Raw genomic sequence first — 21,354 nt, forward strand, 5'->3', positions numbered from 1 at the left:
GGCTGTAGCAGGGAAGAAACAAAAATGGACCTGTAGATATCAGAGCCTATTCCAGGGTTTTTTTAATGTAAAATTACATCTTTTGTGCCTACATGCAAATTTAAGTAGGAACATAAATTGTAGTTAAATAACCTGATGGAGCTACCACATGATGCAAAACAGTTCACTTCCTCTGAACTGTCACAAGTTGATAAAACTTCTTCTATTTTAAATGAGGAATTATTCCCTTTTTTAAAAACAAGCATTTTTTTCTGAGAAGTAGGTTTGAAACTGTGTACCGGATGGCATTTTTGTTCACCACTTGGTAATCTCCTCAAGAGAAAGGTAATAAAATGTCCATTACATTTAATGTATGTAGGAAAATGATTCTTGCTTACTATTTTAGAATTTGTTACTATTATTTCCAGTATACTTAACTTAGATCACTTAAGGGGTATCACAAACTCTCATCAACGCAAATCAACAAAAAAGAAACACTTTTAAGTGGAAAATTAGGGTACTGTTCATTTGAACAGAGGGGATTTTTTGAGTAAGTTGCATGTGTGCTAACAGAGGCTAATCCTCAGCAAATAACATGACAGAGCTTGCATCTGTACAACCAGTTGTCATCCCTAGCAAACAGAGTGCCCGTCTGGGAGCCTTCCTCTGTGCTGTTCCCAAAACATCATGTGGCTTTGTCCATGCCAGGCAGTCTAGGCAAGATATTCCGGAATGCATGTTGTCAGTGAAACAGCCTGGATGTTCACAGCACATGCCTTGACCCTGCTTAGTTTGCTATTCTACTTGTAAGGGAGGAAAATCCATAAAAAATGACCTTAGCGTAAAGGCACAATTTTCCCTGCAGTACGTATGGGTCTGGAAATGAGAAACAAGAAATGAGATCTTGTCTCCTGCAAGAATATATACTCTCAGTGAGATGTTTTCCTACACCTTTGCTGTTTTTTTGTAAGAGAGATGGATTTTAAAGCAGAGAGAACAAAAGCCAAACAGGAAGAGGAAAGAAGTAGATAGATTCAGAGTGTCTGTCCTTAAGAGAAATAGGAACTGAGCCTCGTCAGCCAAGAGTGTTGTATGTGGGAGAAATGCTAGCCACAGATGTGAGAAAGAGTCTGGAATTACCAGTAACTGTGAAGGCTAAAGGAATGGGAGAGGAAATGTTTTTATCGGTGGATAAAGAACTGGCTGCATGGCTGTACTCAAAGAGTTGTGGTCAATGACTCAATGTCCGGCTGGAAACCAATAACGAGTGGTGTCCCTCAGGGATCGGTGTTGGGACCGGTCTTGTTTAATATCTTTGTCGCTGACATGGACAATGGGATTGAGTGTGCCCTCAGCAAGTTTGCCGATGACACCAAGCTGTGTGGTTCTGTTGATACGCTAGAGGGAAGGAATGCCATTCAGAGGGACCTTGACACACTTGTGAGGTGGGCTGATGCCAACCTCATGAATTTTAACCATGACAAGTGCAAGGTCCTACACCTGGGTCGGAGCAATCCCAGGCACAGCTACAGGTTGGGCAAAAAGGAAATTCATGGTAGTCCTGCAGAGAAGGACTTGGGGGTGTTAGTCAATGAGAAAATGAACATGAGCCAGCAGTGTGCACTCACAGCCCAGAAAGCCAACCGTATCCTGGGCTGCATCAAGAGGAGCGTGACCAGCAGGTTGAAGGAGGTGATCCTGCCCCTCTACTCTGCTCTCCTGAGACCTCACTTGGAGTATTGGGTGCAGTTCTGGTGTCCTTAACATAAAAAGGACATGGTACTGTTAGAACAAGTCCAGAGGAGGCCATGAGGATGATCAGGGGACTGGAGCACCTCCCATATGAAGACAGGCTGCGAAAGTTGGGGCTGTTCAGCCTGGAGAAAGAAGAGAAGGCTGCGTGGAGACCTCATAGCAGCCTTCCAGTATCTGAAGGGGGCCTACAAGGATGCTGGGGAGGGACTCTTCATTAGGGACTGTAGTGATAGGACAAGGGGTATCGGGTTGAAACTTAAACAGCGGAGGTTTAGACTGGATCTAAGGAAGAAATTCTTTACTGTTAGGGTGGTGAGGTACTGAATGGGTTGCCCAGGGAGGTAGTGAATGCTCCATCCCTGGCAGTGTTCAAGGCCAGGTTGGATGAAGCCTTGGGTGATATGGTTTAGTGTGAGGTGTCCCTGCCCATGGCAGGGGGGTTGGAACTAGATGATCTTGAGGTCCTTTCCAACCCTGACTATTCTATGATTCTATAAGATATAAGTGAAAGAATGCCTTAGCTGAGCAAGTATGTTGAGGAGTCAGAAAACTGTAGTGGAGACAAAGAAGATGAAAAGGAAGACTGGGATTGTGTAAAGGGTGAAATATGTTAAAACTGTAAGAAAGCAGGGTAGGAGAAAGGTTTAACAAAACCTGGGAGAAATGCAGCTGAAAGACTTCCGAGCATTCTAATAGCAGCAATGTTAAAAAGAATATCAAAATTAAGAGCTAGATCTGTACTGCTAATTTAAACATGCATATGGAACAGTCCAGCAGGACTAGAGTGGCTAGCATCCACACTATTAAACTCCCTTATTCTGTAAAACAGAGAAACCACAACCATACTATCACTTAGTAATTATAACAAAGCAATGACAATATTAAATGTCTGGTTTGAATATTTAGGAAACCCAGACTTCCAGCCAGTGAACGTGCTATATTGGTTGGCAGACTGGCAAAGAAAAGATCTGTCTAGTTTTCTCTGTAGATTTGTAATTACATTATTTTTGAATGTCAGTTGTCTTAGAGATGAAGACTGACTTGTGAGCTAATTTGTTTACTTTGCTTAGAGTATCTCATAATTTGTAGTTTAGAAACTGCTAGTGTTTAGACTACAACATTCCCATGTGCTTCAGTGTTAGTTTCCTGGGGCTTAGTGTGTTCTGTTAGAGAAAAAATACTGGAATTTTTTCTTCTATACTTAAATGCCTGAAGAGCTGACTTGTAAGAAATAGCATTCACTCATTTACAGTTCACTGTCAACAACTGTGGAACTATGAAAGTAATAGATCTAAGAGGTTGGAAGAGAACAGTTTGAACACCAGAATTAGAAATATTAATGTGTGAAGAAGTAGATCAATAAAGAAAAAAGGATCACTAATTTTTATATAATACTTTAACAGTTTATGAGACTTTGCAATGATACAACTGTATCCTAAGAGGTATCTTTATATCCCAGAGAAGCATGTTCCAGTTTTCAGTTCATGCTGAATTATTTCTCCTTTTTTTTTCTTTGATGCTGTGAATCATTTTAAGCAGTTATAAGTAATATTTTCCTTGAATTTTTATCCCTGTAATTATTAAAAATTCAGAATATTTTCAAAGATATTGGTAAGTACTGAAATTAACGTTCTATATCAAATTGGGTTGACAGCTGTTTGTACTGTTAGTAGTCTGCATTATTGAGTGGATTAGGTAGATAAATATACAGCAAGATGTTGCCAAATCTTGGTTTAATTAAATATGTAGGTCTAGTTGTCACATTTAACTTCTAATTTCAACTGTTTTTTTGTTGTCTGATTTAGTTGTTTGTTTTTTTTTTTCAGTAACATATTTGAGTTGGATATCTGGGATAGAACACATATCATAAAAACATCATTTATCTGCTGAAGGCAGGACTTATCAGAGTCTTGCCTGGTAACTAAAGCAGTCATTGGATTTTACATATCTGAAATTATACTGAATTCTGTAAATTGATATTTTATTCAGAATGTTGTTTATTAAGTTATTTGCAAATGACTGTAAGAATTCAATGCCAGACTTTTTCAGTAAATTAGTATAACAAGGATTGAATAGAACGGCCTTCACTGTATCCAATGTAACATGATGTCTGTTCTGAATAAGTAAAGCATTTAGCTGCCACTCAATAAAAGAAATCCTAGTGAACAAAATTAACCTGTGGTAGATTATAATAAAAGTTGTGTAAATTTGTCAGCCATCTTCTCTGTGTTTCTGTTCTTGGATTGTCAGGTAATAACCTAGGCTGCATTGTAAAGCTGTATTACTCCCAAATTATAACAAACTGAAGGGAAACCTTCACATTTCACCTGAAGAAAAACCCTTTAATACCTGGAAGGATCAAATGATCAGAATAAGAGAGAATGTGTTATTCAGCTCTCAGTGTAATTTATAATCCTGTAAAGACTATAATTTATAATTTATAAATCCTCAAGTCATCCCTATGTGCTTAATTTTGCTTTATAAGGAGAAAACCTTTTACACAGTAGACTAAATGTACACTATTCTTCTTTCCATAAAGATAGAATTTTTATTAATTTTTAAGAAGAGGAAGAGTAATTCTGCTAACCCTTCCCTAAGGACAAGATAGCTCTCTCATTCCTTGCCTAAAATTGTTCCTTTCTTCCACCTATTTCAAGACTGATTTTGCAAAGCTTATCATTTAAAGGCTTGTCCATGTAATCAGAGGCAGTTAAACAGTTCATTTTAGCGAATTCATTAGGAGCTGGGAATATTTTTGAACTAGAGGAAAGCAATAATAGGAATGTCATCTTCGTTTTAACAGAAATGTGACCAGGCACCTGGCTTTTTAGGAAGATTAGAGTTTTTTAAACTTCATGTTGAGAGAAAGGTGAATGGTACAGAGGAGCACATTCGGAAAGATATGAAGAAGGAAGTCATAAAAAGCATACATCCTCAGCTACAGGATAAAAAAGAACCTGGCAGTAGGATAAGATGAACAAATACAGTCTCACTTAAACTGAAGGGTAGAAGACTGGAAATAGAAGAAAGTTATACAAGGTTTGTATAGCTTCAGAATACAACCGGAAAATTAAAATGCTTTGCTTTAAGGAGCTAAGAAACTAAACTAATAGTCATGTTGAAAACATGACAAAGAAAACAATGAGTAACACCAAGTTAAAAATGTTTGGGAAAGACAGATGAGGACATGCAAGCAATGCCATGTGTTAACAGAAGTTTACTGTAAAGACAGATTGATAAAGCAGTTGTATCAAAGACAGCAGTTTATCAACATGCTTATGGACTGAAATGTGCAATCCAAGCAGAAAAATATTATTAACCATGTAAGTATGATTGGTAATATTAAAGACTGTATTGCCAGTGACATGACTAGGGTGATTACAATGACTGTGGCTTGCTGTAGTGGATTAGAAACAATGTGAGACAAAACTCTAATTTTTCTTTTGCCCTTGTAGTATAAATGTCATAATTAGGTCCAACATTCAGACCGTATTTTTAGATCCCACAAATGACTGGGTTTGGGAACAGTTCCTCAGGAGACAGAGTAATTTCCTAACTGAATTCTGAGCAGTGCACAAGGTCACTTTCTTGTTGTCAAAGAGTGTATTGTAACATCAGCCGTGTTGATGTTAGAGTAAACAAAAGCCGAAGAATCTTAGTCATTGTTCTGAAGTTAAAGAAAGGCACTATGTAAAAAGGAAGCAGCCTCCGAAAAGGAAACAACCCCTTGCATGTGACTATATAAAAACATATGCTTAGGGTAAATACATATTTAAAAGACATGGCTAAATTAGCATAGCTAAAAAGGACAAGAGACGTTGTTAGAAGCAGGAAGGTATTAATAAAAACATGTTAGTTGTATCAAATGGGGTAAAAAGGATCAGAACTCCAATAGGCTAAGTGTAACACAACAGTAGAAGAGTCCAAGCAGTATTTAAGAACTTTAAAAAAAAAAAATTGAATGTGAGGTTGCCACAGAGACTGTAGACAATCAGATTTTAGCAGGACTATTCAGAGATGCTAAAGCTATTGAAAAAAATGAAGTCCTGACAATGTATGGTTACACCTTTTTTCCCAACAAGTAACCAATTCTGATGTCAAAGTTAGTCCTGCTTTGAGCAGATCTCCAGAAGTCTCTTTCAACTTTCAGGTTTTATGATTCTGTGGTTCTGTTCTAGGAAAACTGTTACATGATGAATCAAAGACTAGCTCTCATCACCTCATGAACAATTGAACACAGTAACACAGGTATTCCATTGTTCCATAACAAACTCCTGTTTTCTGTCATGCTGTAGAGGACAACAAAGCAGACTAAGCAGTCTCCTTCTACTTTCTTTGTATTAGTTGAAAGCCTTAACTGAGAATTTAAATTTCTCGTAATTAAAGTAATTTAGTTTATACCTAGCTTAATTATAAACATTTTGTTAAATGCATGATTAAAGAAAAAGAGGGAACTATTGGAATGAATCTATTCTGGCCTCTGCTTCACAGTAGATCTAAGTCCAGGGAAGAGAGGGAGAGAGAAACCTCACAGCCAGAAGAGCCTGTGATAATTTCTGTTCTTATATTGACTGCACTACATTATGTATCTTTTGCTTTCCTGGTGGACTTGCAGTCCTTCAAGAAAAAAATAGATTATCTTGAACAACTACTATGGGGAAAAAATGTATTGGACTTCAGAGGGCAAAATATATTTCACAATTAGGTTCATTAAAGGAAACTATTCACTATCAGAGTTCTGTCATCTCCTCAAAATAATAAAACTTTTTTGAGATGTCTTTTTTGGGATACCTTTTCTCAAAGGGGTTGAAGAATAAAAAAGTATTACTAAGAAAAGATTAATTACCTGTTCTAGATTTAACTTTTTGAAACGTCTTTGTAGTAATCCCTAGCAAGAAACACTGAATTACATTCAACAGGACAAGACAGTTTTTTCCACATTGATAATATAAATATTCATTGCCCAGGGAACAATAAGTAAGGATATACCTAAATCATCTCGACACCATTATTTGATCCCAGGTTTTCATTGTTAGGTGAAAACAATGGCTGTCCAGACTGCTCTTTTCTCTCTCCTGGAAGACTATTTTCTGAAATCTGTAATAGTAATGGGAACTCCATGAGATCTAACCTCTAGCTTTGTGGATGAGACACTAATTTAGATGTGGGTGTCACATCCACATCATTATCCAATCACTTCTACATCAGTTCTTCTAATTTCTTTGTATTCTTGAAAAGGTTTTTGTTGTCTGCCAAGTCAGAGTAACGTGTATGTTGGAAATCTCCAGAAAGTAAATCATAGATAATTGTGAGATTTTAATTTTGGGTTTTTTTTCCCATATAACAGTACTTGATGTTGCTCGAGGAAATTTAACTGAGATTCTTTAACTGAGTTTCTTTTAAGGCATTTTGCATGAAAGATGGGATTTCTCATACCAGAAACTAGCTACCTCTTGAAATGATAGCAAATAAAAAAAACCTGCAAAAATCAAAAATAATTTACAAAAAGAATGTGTCTAATTTTTTTTCTTGGCCTCTTGATTCAGAAGAATTTATCTGATCTGATTAACGTTTTGGGAGTTTCTTAAAGGAGGAAAAATAAATCAAGTTGAAGGGCTGAAAAGAAGGGATTTTAAAGAACTTTTTTTACTGTAAATGATATTAAAAATACACAGGTATTAGACAAACAATAATTTTTAATAAAACACTTCATGCTATGCTGTCAGTGTCTACTTTTCAGCTATTGCATTGGTACTTAAAATGTGCAAAGCTGTTAATTCTGACCATGTCATAGTTATATTGTAAATTTTCACTGCAGGGGATGTAAACAGTTAACCAGGCCATATGACTTTCTTTGCCTGTTTCCACAAATTACACTGCAGGGATCTAGCTCTTTTTAGCTGATGACAGAAGTTTACAATTCAAACTGTAATACACTATATAATACACACATCCCAGAAAAACAAAGTTGGGCAAGTTTAAATATAAGATGTTGGAACAAGGGAGGGTTGAAAGGAATTAATTTGGGTTTGTTTATTTTTTTTGAAAGCTTTTCTATATGGATTCCAAAAGTTTCTTTTATTCTCTTATCTTTTTCTGTTGACTGACAGCTTTGCCTATTTTTCCTTTGTCACTGCTCCAATTTTCTGTTGGTTAATTGTCATGGTTTAAGTCCAGTCAGTAATTCGGAACCACATAGTTGCTCCCTCTCTCCCCCTCCTTTCTTCCCCACATTCCCAAAGGGATGGGGTAGAGGATCGAAACAATGTAACCCCACACATTGAGATAAGAGTCCAGTAACTAAGGTATAACACAAAGCACTACTGCTACCACCACTAATAATAATGATAAGGGAAATAATAAAGGAAGATAATACAACCGCTCACCACCCACCGACTGATACCCAGCCTGACCAAGCAGTGATCTAGTCCTTCCAGGTAACTGCCCCCAGTTTATATAGTGGGCATGATGTGCTGTGGTACGGAATACCTCTTTGGTTAATTTGGGTCAGGTGTCCTGTCTCTGCTTCCTCCTGGCTTCCCCTCCTCCCTGGCAGAGCATGAGACTCAGAAAGTCTTTGGTCAGAGTAAACATTACAGAGCAGCAACTAAAAACATTGGTGTTATCAGCGCTGTTCTCAGGCTGAAAGTCAAAACCACAGCAGTGCACCAGCTACTAAGAAGGAGAAAAATGATGGCTACTGCTGAACCCAGGACGTTAATCACTGAACCACTTCTGTCCTCCACAAAGATAGAAGTGTGCATACCTGAATGCCACCAAAGTTGCAAGGATTGTTATTACTCATCATAGTTCATCACTGTGTGCCGCCTTTGTAACAGAATATAAAGGTAGCAGTTACTGAAGTCATAGTTTGTTCTGCAGATTGCTTGCTTCTCCAACTAACTTGTGTACAACCAGGTGTCTAAGTAACTACTTTCTTCTTGTTATGTGTTTAGTTTACTCCTAAACAACCAACTTAAAGTTTCATGGTTATTACATTTACAAATCACATTTTTCATCAAAGTTCTAAGTATCTGTTGTTTTCCTTCTAAAAATCTCTCTTGAATCCTAACAGACTTCACCAACCAACTATGAGATCTGCCTGTCTCAGGGTTTCCTTTCAACTCAGCTTCCTAAAACAACCCAAACCTACAGAAAAATTTCTCTCTAACTTCTCCAGATAGGTCTGAGATTACTCTCCTATGTGATTTCAGCTTGTGAATGTATAAGTCAGTAACATGGAAAGATGATTTTTCCAGGAGAGACAGTCCAACAGTATGAATTCGTAAAGGATTTCCTCTGTAATACTTGGTACTGGGCCACTAATTTGCTTAAAAATCATGAAATATTATATTAAGTAGAAAAATTATATTAAGTAGAAATATTATATTAAGTAGAAAAATTAAATCCTTTCCAAAGCAGTCAGCTGTCTAGGCCAGAATTACCTATTTGGTAATTTTTGGCTGTATTAATAATGCTCAGGATCAACAGAACTGTTTTCTATCAAGAAAAAAAAATTTGTGCAGGGAACAGTGCTGTGCTGGGAGATGTCCCCCCATGTGGAATTTCTGAAGGAATAAAAACAATCGCAAAACTCATAGGCTTTTTGGTGAAACGCATAATGGATTTTGGCTTTGCCTCATTAAACAGCAGTGCATAATAAATTATATATAAAACCCTCAACTCACAACAACAAACATTTTACAACGGAGTAAAAATAGAACAGAGAACAGGAATCAAAATAATCCTATATTCCTGTTAAATTACATGCTTCTGGAAATCATTCTGGTTGAAATTAATTTGATCAAATGCTTATGTCTTAAAACATAGAGGCATGTGCATATGAAAAAATCATCCAAGGCTCTCTTTATTTCTGTTTTTATAAAGAGAGCTTAAGCACATCTAAGGAGCAGTTCATTGGATGTCAAAAAATCTGAAATAAGTCAGATAAATAATTCACAGAAGGGATAGCTTTATCTCCATTAATCATAAAGGGAGTCCAGGTTGACTGGCTCAGATATTAAAGGCTAAATTGTTGGTAACATTGTAAAATGAATCCCAGCCTCAGGGACTACCATGATGAGGCTGATAGAAAACATGAAGATCTGAGAATTAATTTAGTCTTCATCAGATGTCATTTCTACTGTAAAATTTACCTTGAAAATGCAGCGAACAGCAACACAAGGAACAGGCAGAGCAGTCTTATCTTGCGAAGGGTAATTCTGTTAGGATGGCACTTTTTGTAGCTGTAATCTGTCTTCTTTCTTGTAAAACTGTCACTTGACAAGTATGTGTAATGCAAGAAACAATAAGAAGCTCAGTGGATAAACTATGTTAGGGTATATACTTCCTGTGTGGAAGTAAGGGTAAAGATTTTTCTAAGCATTTTTTGAAAGCCATTGGCAGGAGCTAGTAAAGTAGGTTTAAGGTAAAGGGCAACTTCTGTGTGGGTGGTGTGGTTTGTTATACTATGATTAGTGTATTTCATGTGGTGATATCAAGTAACATCTTGTAAATCTACAATGCAGTAATGTTAAGCCAAGTTATTTCAGAATCTATGATTTCCACTAATAAATCATTATACTATTTTGAGTATTTTCAGCAGTTGAAAAGATTTATATAAGCAGTATCATGACAACTGAAACACATAGCAGCAAAAAAAATAATCAAAATGTTGTCCCATAATGGCTGTAGCACAGATTATGAACTACTGATGATCGAACCTCATTTTTTAACATAAGTAACAGCAAATTAAAAGATTTTTGAGTGGAAGTTCAGAAATAAGAAAACTCCTGTATATATGCAGAGAGATGATGCATGAGCTACTTCTGTTCAATTGTAAACTGTATTCTCTGTCTCGTACTTTGATAGGAAGCTACAGGAGCAAAAGATGGTATCTTCCTAAAGATAAGGGTTAGAACAGAGACCCACAGGCTTTTTACAGACACAGGATGGCTCTGAAGGAGACTTGAAAAGAGCTTCTTTAACGACTTAGAGTAATCCAGCAGCTGGACAAAGATGTACTTTAATCATGTCTTGAAAGCTGTCTGAGCAGAGTACAGTGTTCTCATTCCTAGGAGTAAATTCAGAATTGAGAGGGGACCTTGTGTGAAACCTGTCTGAAGGCACTTCCATTTGGGAACATTTTATTGTAGGAAATTGGATCAATTTTTGGATGTAAGATACCTGTGAATATACCTCCCTCATGGGAAGTGCTTGAACTTACATATTTTATTTTTGACATCCATGGTCAAAACATGGTGGTTTTTTTTTTTGTTTTGTATTGGTGGAAATGAGACAGATGTTGCCAGCATTTTCCCAGCTAAGGAGCTTCAGCTGCTGAGATTTTATTCACTTGGATAAAATTGTAAGGTTTGATGAATGGCTTAAGTTGTTGGTGATCTCTGTGCTGTAAAAGTTCAAAGTTAGTTTTAGCTAGTTTTAACTAGTTTTTTAACTTAGCTTTAACTAATATGATCTGGTGATATTTCTTAAATTCAAAGCATGTTTCTTTAAGAAATATAAAGTGAAGGAAGTTGTTTAAATCTGGTAAGTAATGGGTTTATTGCTAATATATGAATAAATATAAACAATTGAGAGATAATATTCTTTACATTATTAAGAACCATTTCATTTCTTTATATACATATTCTGAAGCTTAACATACTTGACATTCCAGTGAGACACAGTTAAGTTTTGCAACACAGAGAATGCATTTTATTACTAAATGGTGGGAATATGTAGAAGTGTTTTTAAACCTGTGCTTACAAGGTACCATTACCACTTGTAACTATTTTTACAGAAATATAATATTGTTCTGTGAGCCACAGATTATTAACTGATTATTATCCAATTATTATCAGATTATTATCTGATACAATGAAATATTTTGTGATGGGATAATTAGAGTATTATAAAAAAAAAGAAGTGTTGTCATTCTATATAGAATACAATAAATTTAAGCTTCCTGAAAATGGCAATTGATGCAGTTTGTATTATTAAAACATCACATCATGTGTACCAAGAAGTTGCATGTAAGTGTAGTTTGAATGGGACATGATGAAAATGCTTTCTGTGTAAAACTCGTAAAAAATTCTAGTGTCTAGTAACTTGTTATTACAATTATATGTTCATATTTCCCCTGGGGTTTTATATAAATTTTTTAATTTAACTCAAACAACTAAGCACTTCATTTTTTTCTTTATATAGCAGATGGTACGTGAACAATACACTACAACAACACCTGGCACTAGCCTAGAGAGGCCGAAGAATGAGTATGTCTACAAAATCGGAATTTATGGCTGGAGAAAGCGTTGCCTCTACCTGTTTGTTCTCCTCCTGCTTATCATCCTAGTTGTGAATTTTTCTTTGACAATTTGGATTCTTAAAGTGATGTGGTTTTCCCCAGTAAGTGTCCCCTTTAATTTTCTATTTTTTTCATATTCTCTTCCCTGCCTTACAACTTATTTTATATGTGCATGAGCTTCTCTGTGTGTAATAGTTGTTTTAATTCCTTCTCAACTGTAATTTGTACTTCAGTTGAAAGTATGTAAGAAATACCTATATTTGAACATACTTCCTTTAATTTCTGTGTTGATAATCTTTAAACTACTGAGGTTTTTGACACCTTACATTGAGGTAAATGCTAACCATTCTAAGAGAATGTATTTTACTGTTGTCTCAAAGTGTCTATTTAGTTTATATTTTATAGATGTGCTTGCTGTAATTTTATCTCATACTGAATTCTTAGTGCTAAACTATTGCTGACAGGTGCTGTTTTTTTGTAAATTCCTTCTCCTATTTATTAGCATCTAAATTTTTACAATTTATTTGACTAATTAATTACAGCTCAGAGGTAGTTATTACTACATCATGCTTGAAGATTAGCAGCTATATTATTCAGGAATAAATTGGATCTTTCCCCTGTCATATATATTTTAATATTTATAGTGTAATTTTGCATGTAGTAGATTAAAGGGTAACTTTCAGAAGTCTGCAAGATGTAGGTTTAGTCACAGTGCAATAAAACGCATCACTGAATATTAAAGATAAGCTAATTTGTTCCTAACATGAAATCATTATACACAGATGATTTGAATAGACTTGTTTTGAGAAAAACAGTAATTGTAAAATCTGCCCCTGCTACTGAAGGAAATGTTCTCATTATCTATCGTTATTATGCTTCTGTCTCTAAATTAAAGCCATTTTATCTTCATAGAAGTGTTTCTATACTCTAATTTCTCTTAAAGTAGGTTAAGTCCTACTTGCTAATAGTGCTGCCCATCAAGTTTCTTTCACCTGAAAGACAGTGGAAAGATAAATTCTTTTTAGCACTGTTAACTGTCATATGGAATACAATGCAGAACATCTTAGATCACATATGATTTTTCTTTTATGCAATTCAAAAGGAAGATGCGCACTTAGTGATGCACATCATGAATGTCTGAGAATGAATACCATAAAACTGTTTTCTGTGTGGCTCAGATTTATACTTTTAAGGTTTTTTGAGAATTATTTTCTGTTAGTTTGGTTTGTATGAAACTGGATATTTCTTCTCTAGTAACAGTCAAGACTAAAAAAAAAAATAGCATCAGAAACTCCACTTCTAAGAATGAAGGAGGTGATCCTGCTCCTCTACTCTGCTCTCGTGAGACCTCACTTGAAGTATTATGTGCAGTTCTGGTGTCCTCAACATAGAAAGGACATGGTACTGTTAGAACAAGTCCAGAGGAAGGCCACGAGGATGATCAGGGGACTGGAGCACCTCCCATATGAAGACAGGCTGAGAAAGTTGGGGCTGTTCAGCCTGGAGAAAGAAGAGAAGGCTGCGTGGAAACCTCATAGCAGCCTTCCAGTATCTGAAGGGGCCTACAGGGATGCTGGGGAGGGACTCTTCATTAGGGACTGTAGTGATAGGACAAGGGGTAACGGGTTGAAACTTAAACAGCAGAGGTTTAGACTGGATATAAGGAAGAAATTCTTTACTGTTAGGGTGGTGAGGTACTGGAATGGGTTGCCCAGGGAGGTTGTGAATGCTCCATCCCTGTCAGTGTTCAAGGCCAGATTGGACAGAGCCTTGGGTGACATGGTTTAGTGTGAGGTGTCCCTGCCCATGGCAGGGGGGTTGGAACTAGATGATCTTAAGGTCCTTTCCAACCCTAACTATTCTATTATTCTAATTTATATCTCGTACTAGTTGTCTGTGAGGAAGGCACCAAATGTCTTCATCATCCACTGAAGGACAGTGTCCTTCTTCCTTGGCATCATGAGCAGCGCAATAACAGCTCAAATAGTGCAGGCTGGCATTTTTTCACAGGGTGGACTATGAATGACAGGGTAATAAGGGTTTCCCTAATTCCCTGTCAAAGAACCTGTATTTGTGACATACCCAATTAAATAGTGACTTAACTATAATGCCTTTAGTCACAGAAATTATCAATACTGTCATTGAACCGTTTTCCTGATGGAATTAAGAATTTATGCCTCCAAGTTTTTGGTTATTGTTTGGAAAAGAAAGATAACAATATATTCTCAGATTTTAATGGCTGTTAAGTTCCAAGCTTGATTAGTATTTGCTATTTAGGAAATCACTTGATTCATATATACCTTATTTATGCAATGAAACATTCCCATTATTAGGAAGAGTTTAAAAGTAATTGTGAAATATTATGCTATGCAGTCATCAGCTATGTGGCTAATATTAATTTGTCAGCTGTGATAACACTTCTTAAATTTCTTAATTATGTGTTCTATATATATTATGAAGAGATTACACTATTATGTTTAATATTATTAATATATATTGTAATTTTAGCTAATACTTTAAAAGTATTCAATCCTAATTGTAAAAAATACGTAAAACATTAACAACTGTTTCTCTGTAAAATATACAGGAAACAAGTTGTATCCATGCTAAGGCTGATAAATGTATTTAGAAACAACATGATAAACATTTTAAAAAGCATTTTTATAATACAGTTCTGAAGAGAGTTTATGCCCCCCAAAAAAACTTTAAACATATCAGGATTGTAGTATGCATTTAATTTGGTTTTTGGGTTTTTTTTAGGAAAACACTTTTGCAGTATAGTGCATAGGGGTGTTGGTGCTTTAGTAATAGTTCTGTACCACAGCCTTTTCATGAGCCCACTCAAAGTTGACAAAACTGTTATTTAGACATCAGAGTGATAAATGCTAGCAAACAAGCTAAGCTAATAAAAAAACTGAACCACACATACATATGCTGCAAGATTAATAGATTTTAATATCCTTAGAGAAAATTGAAAGGATGATGAAAGACAGAGACTTCTCTGAACTCCATTGTTTGAGAGGCCTTCAACATGAACATTACTAAATTTAACAGAATTTCATTTCATTTCATAAAATCTACACTGAAAGGAAACAATCTGAACAGAGAATATATTCCTTTTCTCATACTGCCGCAATCATATAATGTATGAGCATCCCCAAGTTTGGCAGATTGATTCATAGGTATCAGATATGTCTCATTCTTTTTTACTTTTTCTCTCCTGGAGTTTGGGGGGACATGATCTCAAGTTTTTTGTGCAGCTAAGAGAAGAAAGCTTTGGATTTATTATAGTCAGGTGGTTTGGGGAAGACAGAGTCAAATAAGCATGCCTTGAGCTCAGTGAATAAGGTGGAACCTTACTGGTGTTTAAGGACAGTTCCCTTCAAATGCAGGAATGATCTATCCTGCTACTTAAGAAGTAGCATGGCTTATCTAAGCATGTTACATGTGATAAAGCTCCAATGCAAAGTATAGAAGATTTGGAATCAAGGACAGGCTACAAAGAACTAATTTAGAAAGATTGTCCAGGCCAGGAAATTTGTTGGGCTTCCTGTGTCAGGAAAGCCAAAGCTCAGCTCTAGTTAAGACTTACAATGAGATAATGAGATACCTAAAAACCCCAAATTGCCTGGATGGTCAGTTTCAGAAGGTGGTTACTAATATGTTGTACCCTACCTGAAGGCCAGCAGTAACTATTGCAGGGGTCTGTCAGGGGACTGGTCCTTTTTAATAACTTTGCCAATGACTTAGAAGAAGTGGCAGAATGCTTGCTCACTAAGTTTGCAGATGATACCAATTTGGTGGTACCATTACAGGCTGACATTCAGAGGAACCTAGACAGTCTAAGGAATGGTCCAACCTTATGAAATTCAAAAAGAATAAAGGCAACATCCTGTTCCTGGAAAGAAAATGCCCCTGGTTCCAGAAGAGGCTGATTCTGCCTGGCTTGGGGCAGTGTTATGGAGAAGGCCCTGGAGGATGGTGCACAGCAAGTGGAGCATAAGCCAGCAGTGACCCTGGCAGCAGCAAAGGCCAAGGGCTTCCTGGACTGCATGAGCAGGGCCAGAGCTGGAGACCACAGGAAGTGATTATCTCCCATTACACAGCACTCATTAGACACTCATATAATACAGCCTCCAGTTCTGAGCCTCCCAGCAGAAGAAGGATATTGACAAATTTTAGTATCATTTTTAATTTCTGAAAGCTTTGTGCTGTGGTTGGCCATCTAATGTTGCCAAGACAGAATGTCTTTTTTTCATATGAATAATATTAGTGTTTTTCTCTGGAAAACTTAATCTTTCTTATGCTGCTGACAAAGAGAAGATAAATGTTTAGCAGGAAAAAAATACATTCCTATTTTACCTTGTTGTCTTAATTAATTGAAATGACTGTGTGATTTTGAAATGCTCCACTGATGCTTAGCTTTCAAGGCCATCAGTTTTACTAGAGTAGACGCTATCACACGAGATGAAAATTTATTTGTCTGGATGCCATGAGATCCTAAACCATTTAACTAGAAAAATACTGAATATACCGAATGAAAGAATACTCATTAATCTGCTTGTTCTTTTCCAGATCCTTATTGTGGTATGAACTGCAGAAATGGGCATTTCCCAGTCTTTCTAACTGAAACTGCTCTGAATTCATCTGGAGAAAAAATATTTTTTTATTGGTCTGGAGATAACACATGCTTTAGTTGTCAGATGGTTGCAACAGTCACCGTGGACACAGAAGCTTCTGTTGTACTTCTGTCCAATTAATATATAATGAATTTATATAAAATAGAACAAACTAGAAAAGGAATAACAGATTCCCCAAATCAATTATCTTTTGGTTAGAACATGAATCTTTGCCAGAGGGTAAGATTTCAGATATTCCCAGGGAAAGGAAGAATCTTAATCTGGGAGTGCAACAACCCAGTTGTGTTTTACAACCCCTTATTCTTAACAATAATCGTTATTATTACATCAGTATTCTTCACATGGCCCCTCTTTTTCATGTAGACTATGTTTATAAGTTGGTCACTTATGAGATTCTGATTTTGTTCATGTCCAGTGGTGATCAAAAAATTTTACTGCAAGAATGAATGCCTGTGTCTGTTGGACGAGTAGGACTTTTGAGGATCCATATTTTGGTGTTCGATACTAAAGTTATTTCAGTATCTCCCATACTAATTGCCCAACAAATAAATTCTATATTGGCATGACATTAGAAGGTGTCCTGACTGACAATTTGGTGTTGAGCTAATCTGTATTGTATTGTTTTATATAACACTGAGCATCTGAAAGCTTTATAGAGATTAGCTGCGCAGTAAGAAGCATTAACAAAAGGTTTTTGGCTTCTTAGTTTGTTACATAACTGATAATATCACAACTATGATCTTTTGCTTGTATTGCTGCCTCAGTGATTTCTGAGGGGTTTTCTCTTTTTGCATTTTTACTTTTACATTATGATTGTATTCCTTATCAAAAGCCAAGTTCATGAGTCTGATGTCACATTTTCTTCTGAATATACAATCTTTAGCTGTCCAGCCCTGCTATCACATAGAGAATTACTACTCATATCTTCAGAACTTCAGCCATAATATTGGTTTATTGTGTCAATACTGTAATCAGTGGAGACTCAGACCAAAATTTTTAGGTCACTATTGAATCTCACAATATGTCATGCTTGTACTCTAAAGCTCGTGTGAAAAATGCACCTAATCCGATGATTTCCATTTCTGATGCACCAGCAAATCTTGTTCAGAAACACCACATTAATTTAGTTTTAATATCATTTAAGTTGTGCAACATTATCATAACGTCAAGAACGGTCACGCGCCAAAGATTATACCTAACTTTTTTTAGCCTCTGATGGAGAAACCCGTGTTTCCGTGAGTTCTAGTGAATGCCGCAGGTATCACAGTCTCCTGGAATAAGAAAGGCCAAGGCAGTTGTGCTGTATTTCAGGTTGATAAGGACAGATAGTCATAGAATCATAGAATAGTTAGAATTGGAAAGGACCTCAAGATCATCTAGTTCCAACCCCCCTGCCATGGGCAGGGACACCTCACACTAAACCATATATCACCCAAGGCTTCATCCAACCTGGTTTTGAACACTGCCAGGGATGGAGCATTCACTACCTCCCTGGGCAACCCATTCCAGTACCTCACCACCCTAACAGTAAAGAATTTCTTCCTTATATCCAGTCTAAACCTCTGCTGTTTAAGTTTCAACCCGTTACCCCTTGTCCTATCACTACAGTCCCTAATAAATAGTCCCTCCCCAGCATCCCTGTAGGCCCCCTTCAGATACTGGAAGGCTGCTATGAGGTTTCCACGCAGCCTTCTCTTCTTTCTCCAGGCTGAACAGCCCCAACTTTCTCAGCCTGTCTTCATATGGGAGGTGCTCCAGTCCCCTGATCATCCTTGTGGCCCTCCTCTGGACTTGTTCTAACAGTACCATGTCCTGTTTATGTTGAGGACACCAGAACTGCACCCAATACTCCAAGTGAGGTCTCAGGAGAGCAGAGTAGAGTGGCAGGATCACCTCCTTCGACCTGCTGGTCACGCTCCTTTTGATGCAGCCCAGGATACAGTTGGCTTTCTGGGCTGTGAGTGCACACTGCTGGCTCATGTTCATTTTCTCATTGACTAACACCCCCAAGTTCTGGTGTTCCCCAGTATAACTAGTTGCCTTTCTCCAGTGTGAAGTTTGGCATGTCACACAGGTTTTTCTCTGACAAAATTTTAAGCAGTGTGACTAAGAGAGGCAGTCAGGTCTTTTATTGGGTTAGAAGCACTGTCAGTCAAACATTATTCAAATCTGTACTCAGTCCCCTTTTCTCCTGCCATCCATGTTAAGCCTTACTTGGATTTGAGTCACTAACAAGAGGAAAGTCAGGCTCTAATACTAAGCCTTAAAACAACCTGTGGACAACTTTATCGTGGCAGAAGTGAACTTGGTGTAGGGAGGATCATGCCCACAATGTCCAGTCCATCACTGCGTATTCTAAGTGTGTTTCTTCCTAAGAACAGGACAAATAAGTAATTAGTGAGTGCTCTACCCATATACCTGTCCCCCAAATTTCTTATCACAAGCATACCACTCTGCTAATCTTCTTGAATTCTCATGGGCAATTAATAATATAGAGAAAGCATTAAAAATGTTTTGTAATTATTTTTCAAGCTTTTCTATGAGGAAGTGACTTTTTATATTGTATAAGAAAATGCTAAAAAGCTAAGTATATATAATCTTACTATGTATACACAAATTGGCTGATAATACTGGTCTAGATCTAGAAATACTATATGTATTTTGAAAGAAATATAATCAAATACTTGTGTAAAGAACTATTTAGGCACTTGACAAATTCTGGCACTTAAGATAGAATTTCTTCAGGAAATACGAAAAATGCAAAACTAGGAATGTGATAAATCAAGAAAGTAAAATTTTAACTGAAAATCAAGTAACACTTTCTGACAGTGAGACTTACTAGACTGTATAATAGCATGCCATATTAAATTGGAGATCCCAATCATGTGGAACACTTAAAACCAGACTAGACAGCAATAAAAATGTACAGTAAAGAACATTCATTCACAACAAAAATTCTCCATCACTGCAAAGACATACACTAATGAACTCTTACATCCTTTCCATGAGTTTTATTATTAATAGTGTGCACTCCATGGAATTAGTTGCTATTTTGAGAATGTTACATTTTTAAGACTAAAATGAAATATACATTTATTCACAAAGTCTTACCCTAATTTTCACTAAAATATTTTCATCATTGATTGCAACACCAATATTACATAGTTTCTACTCTGAACAATCCTGAGCGGGTGTATTTTGCTGTTTTTCCAGAAAGTCAAATATAATTTACCCTCAGCCAGGCCATGGTTATTCCCATTGCCTCTATCAGATGGTGAATATCTAAATATTTTGGACAAAGAGTAATAACTGAAAAGAAAAATATTGAGGCACTTACTACTGTTATCAAAGAAAGCAAGGTTTCTCAATAGTGTGATACTTACTTATATATGTTTATTTTTTGTAAAGCATTTTATTAATCTGAATTATATTATGAATCAAATCATGTGTATGTAAAAGTGTGGAACAACAGTTTTTTAAATGGAAAAACCAAAAACCAACACCTAAATTTACTCTTGGAATAATTTATAATATTGATGAAGAGTTTTTAAATATCTGAGTACACTGACATTACAGTGGATGTGCAAGTTTAAGAAGTGTGGGCTCATGAGCTCCTAAGGGCTTGACTGCAGCTCCGGATTGTACTTTGGTAGTTTTAAGCTGTTTGGGGAAACTTAAATAAGGCTGCTCTTGGCAAACTCTCTGCCAAAGAAAAAGCAGATGTTCTGATATCATAGTCTGATGTATCACCTTCTTTTCTGAGCGTAGATGCAATCAGTATTGTTCAGCTGCACATTGTCCTGGGGTCTTGACTTGTATTTTTGTTCCCAGGAGCAAGCAGAGCTGTTCTTATGTAGGAACTAGGAATGATGAATGACGGAGGTGGTGAAATTTACAGTGTGTGTAGCTGAAGTGTGAAAAAGGTCTCTGTCCATGAATTTTTTTTAGTGCTATCAGCTGACTTCAGAAGACTCCCTGAAGACTTTTTATATATCTTTAGTTCATCGTTTTTTCAACAGTACTATTACACATTCACATACTCAGTGAAAAATTACTGTAACGTTTCTTAGAGTAACATAAGTTGACACAGCATGGTTGAGGTTGAGGACGCTGATGACGACAAATAACATTTTTAAAATGTGGGACTTTCCAGTACCTGGATCCAAGTGGACACACTAGTTGCAAGCTTGCCTGCCTGTGAGATCCAGCCTTGATCTCAAGTGATTACAGGAGTGGTACCTGCAAACCCTCTCTTGCTCAAAATCCACTTTCCTAAAGATGGAGACTGCTCCACAATTTAGTACCCAGTGTCAAGCCCAGCCTACTGAAAAAAACCATGAGATGGAGAAATTTGACAACTTGGGTTTAATTGCTCTATATACAAATAATTGCATATGCATTCATGCATGAAATCCAGCCTTCTGATCAGGAGCATTCACTGAGCAGAGTTAGTGAACTGCCATTTTTCCATGTGGGGCTCTTGAGACAGGTTGGTTTTGAGACTGACACTAAAAATGACCTGCCAAGCTCTGGTAGGGCCACAAAGATGGAAGAGTAACCATTGTTCTCAAATGAAGGCTTGCTAGTACATATGTTTGTTTAAACTGAGATTTAGTAATTGGAGACGCCTTTCACTGTGTGCTTACTCAAGGCATAGATCATTGAGACCATTAT

The 21,354-nt window shown here is 36.6% G+C and overlaps 1 protein-coding gene across 4 annotated transcripts in view; it reads left to right on the top strand.

Moving 5' to 3' along the window:
- SGCG (sarcoglycan gamma) overlaps nucleotides 1–21,354 on the top strand; it is a 121,711-nt gene that overhangs the window by 47,557 nt on the left and 52,800 nt on the right. For 2 of the 4 annotated variants that reach the window (XM_031049504.2, XM_005149760.3), the window contains one exon: nucleotides 11,947–12,141. In XM_031049504.2, the coding sequence (XP_030905364.1) occupies nucleotides 11,947–12,141 (195 nt within the window). Of the gene's footprint in view, nucleotides 1–11,943; nucleotides 12,142–21,354 lie in introns of all 4 variants that reach the window. The other 2 variants (XM_031049503.2, XM_031049502.2) reach the window with 1 other exon arrangement.

The sequence above is a fragment of the Melopsittacus undulatus genome, chromosome 2 (genome assembly GCF_012275295.1).
Source record: "Melopsittacus undulatus isolate bMelUnd1 chromosome 2, bMelUnd1.mat.Z, whole genome shotgun sequence".
In the NCBI taxonomy this organism is placed as follows: domain Eukaryota; kingdom Metazoa; phylum Chordata; class Aves; order Psittaciformes; family Psittaculidae; genus Melopsittacus; species Melopsittacus undulatus.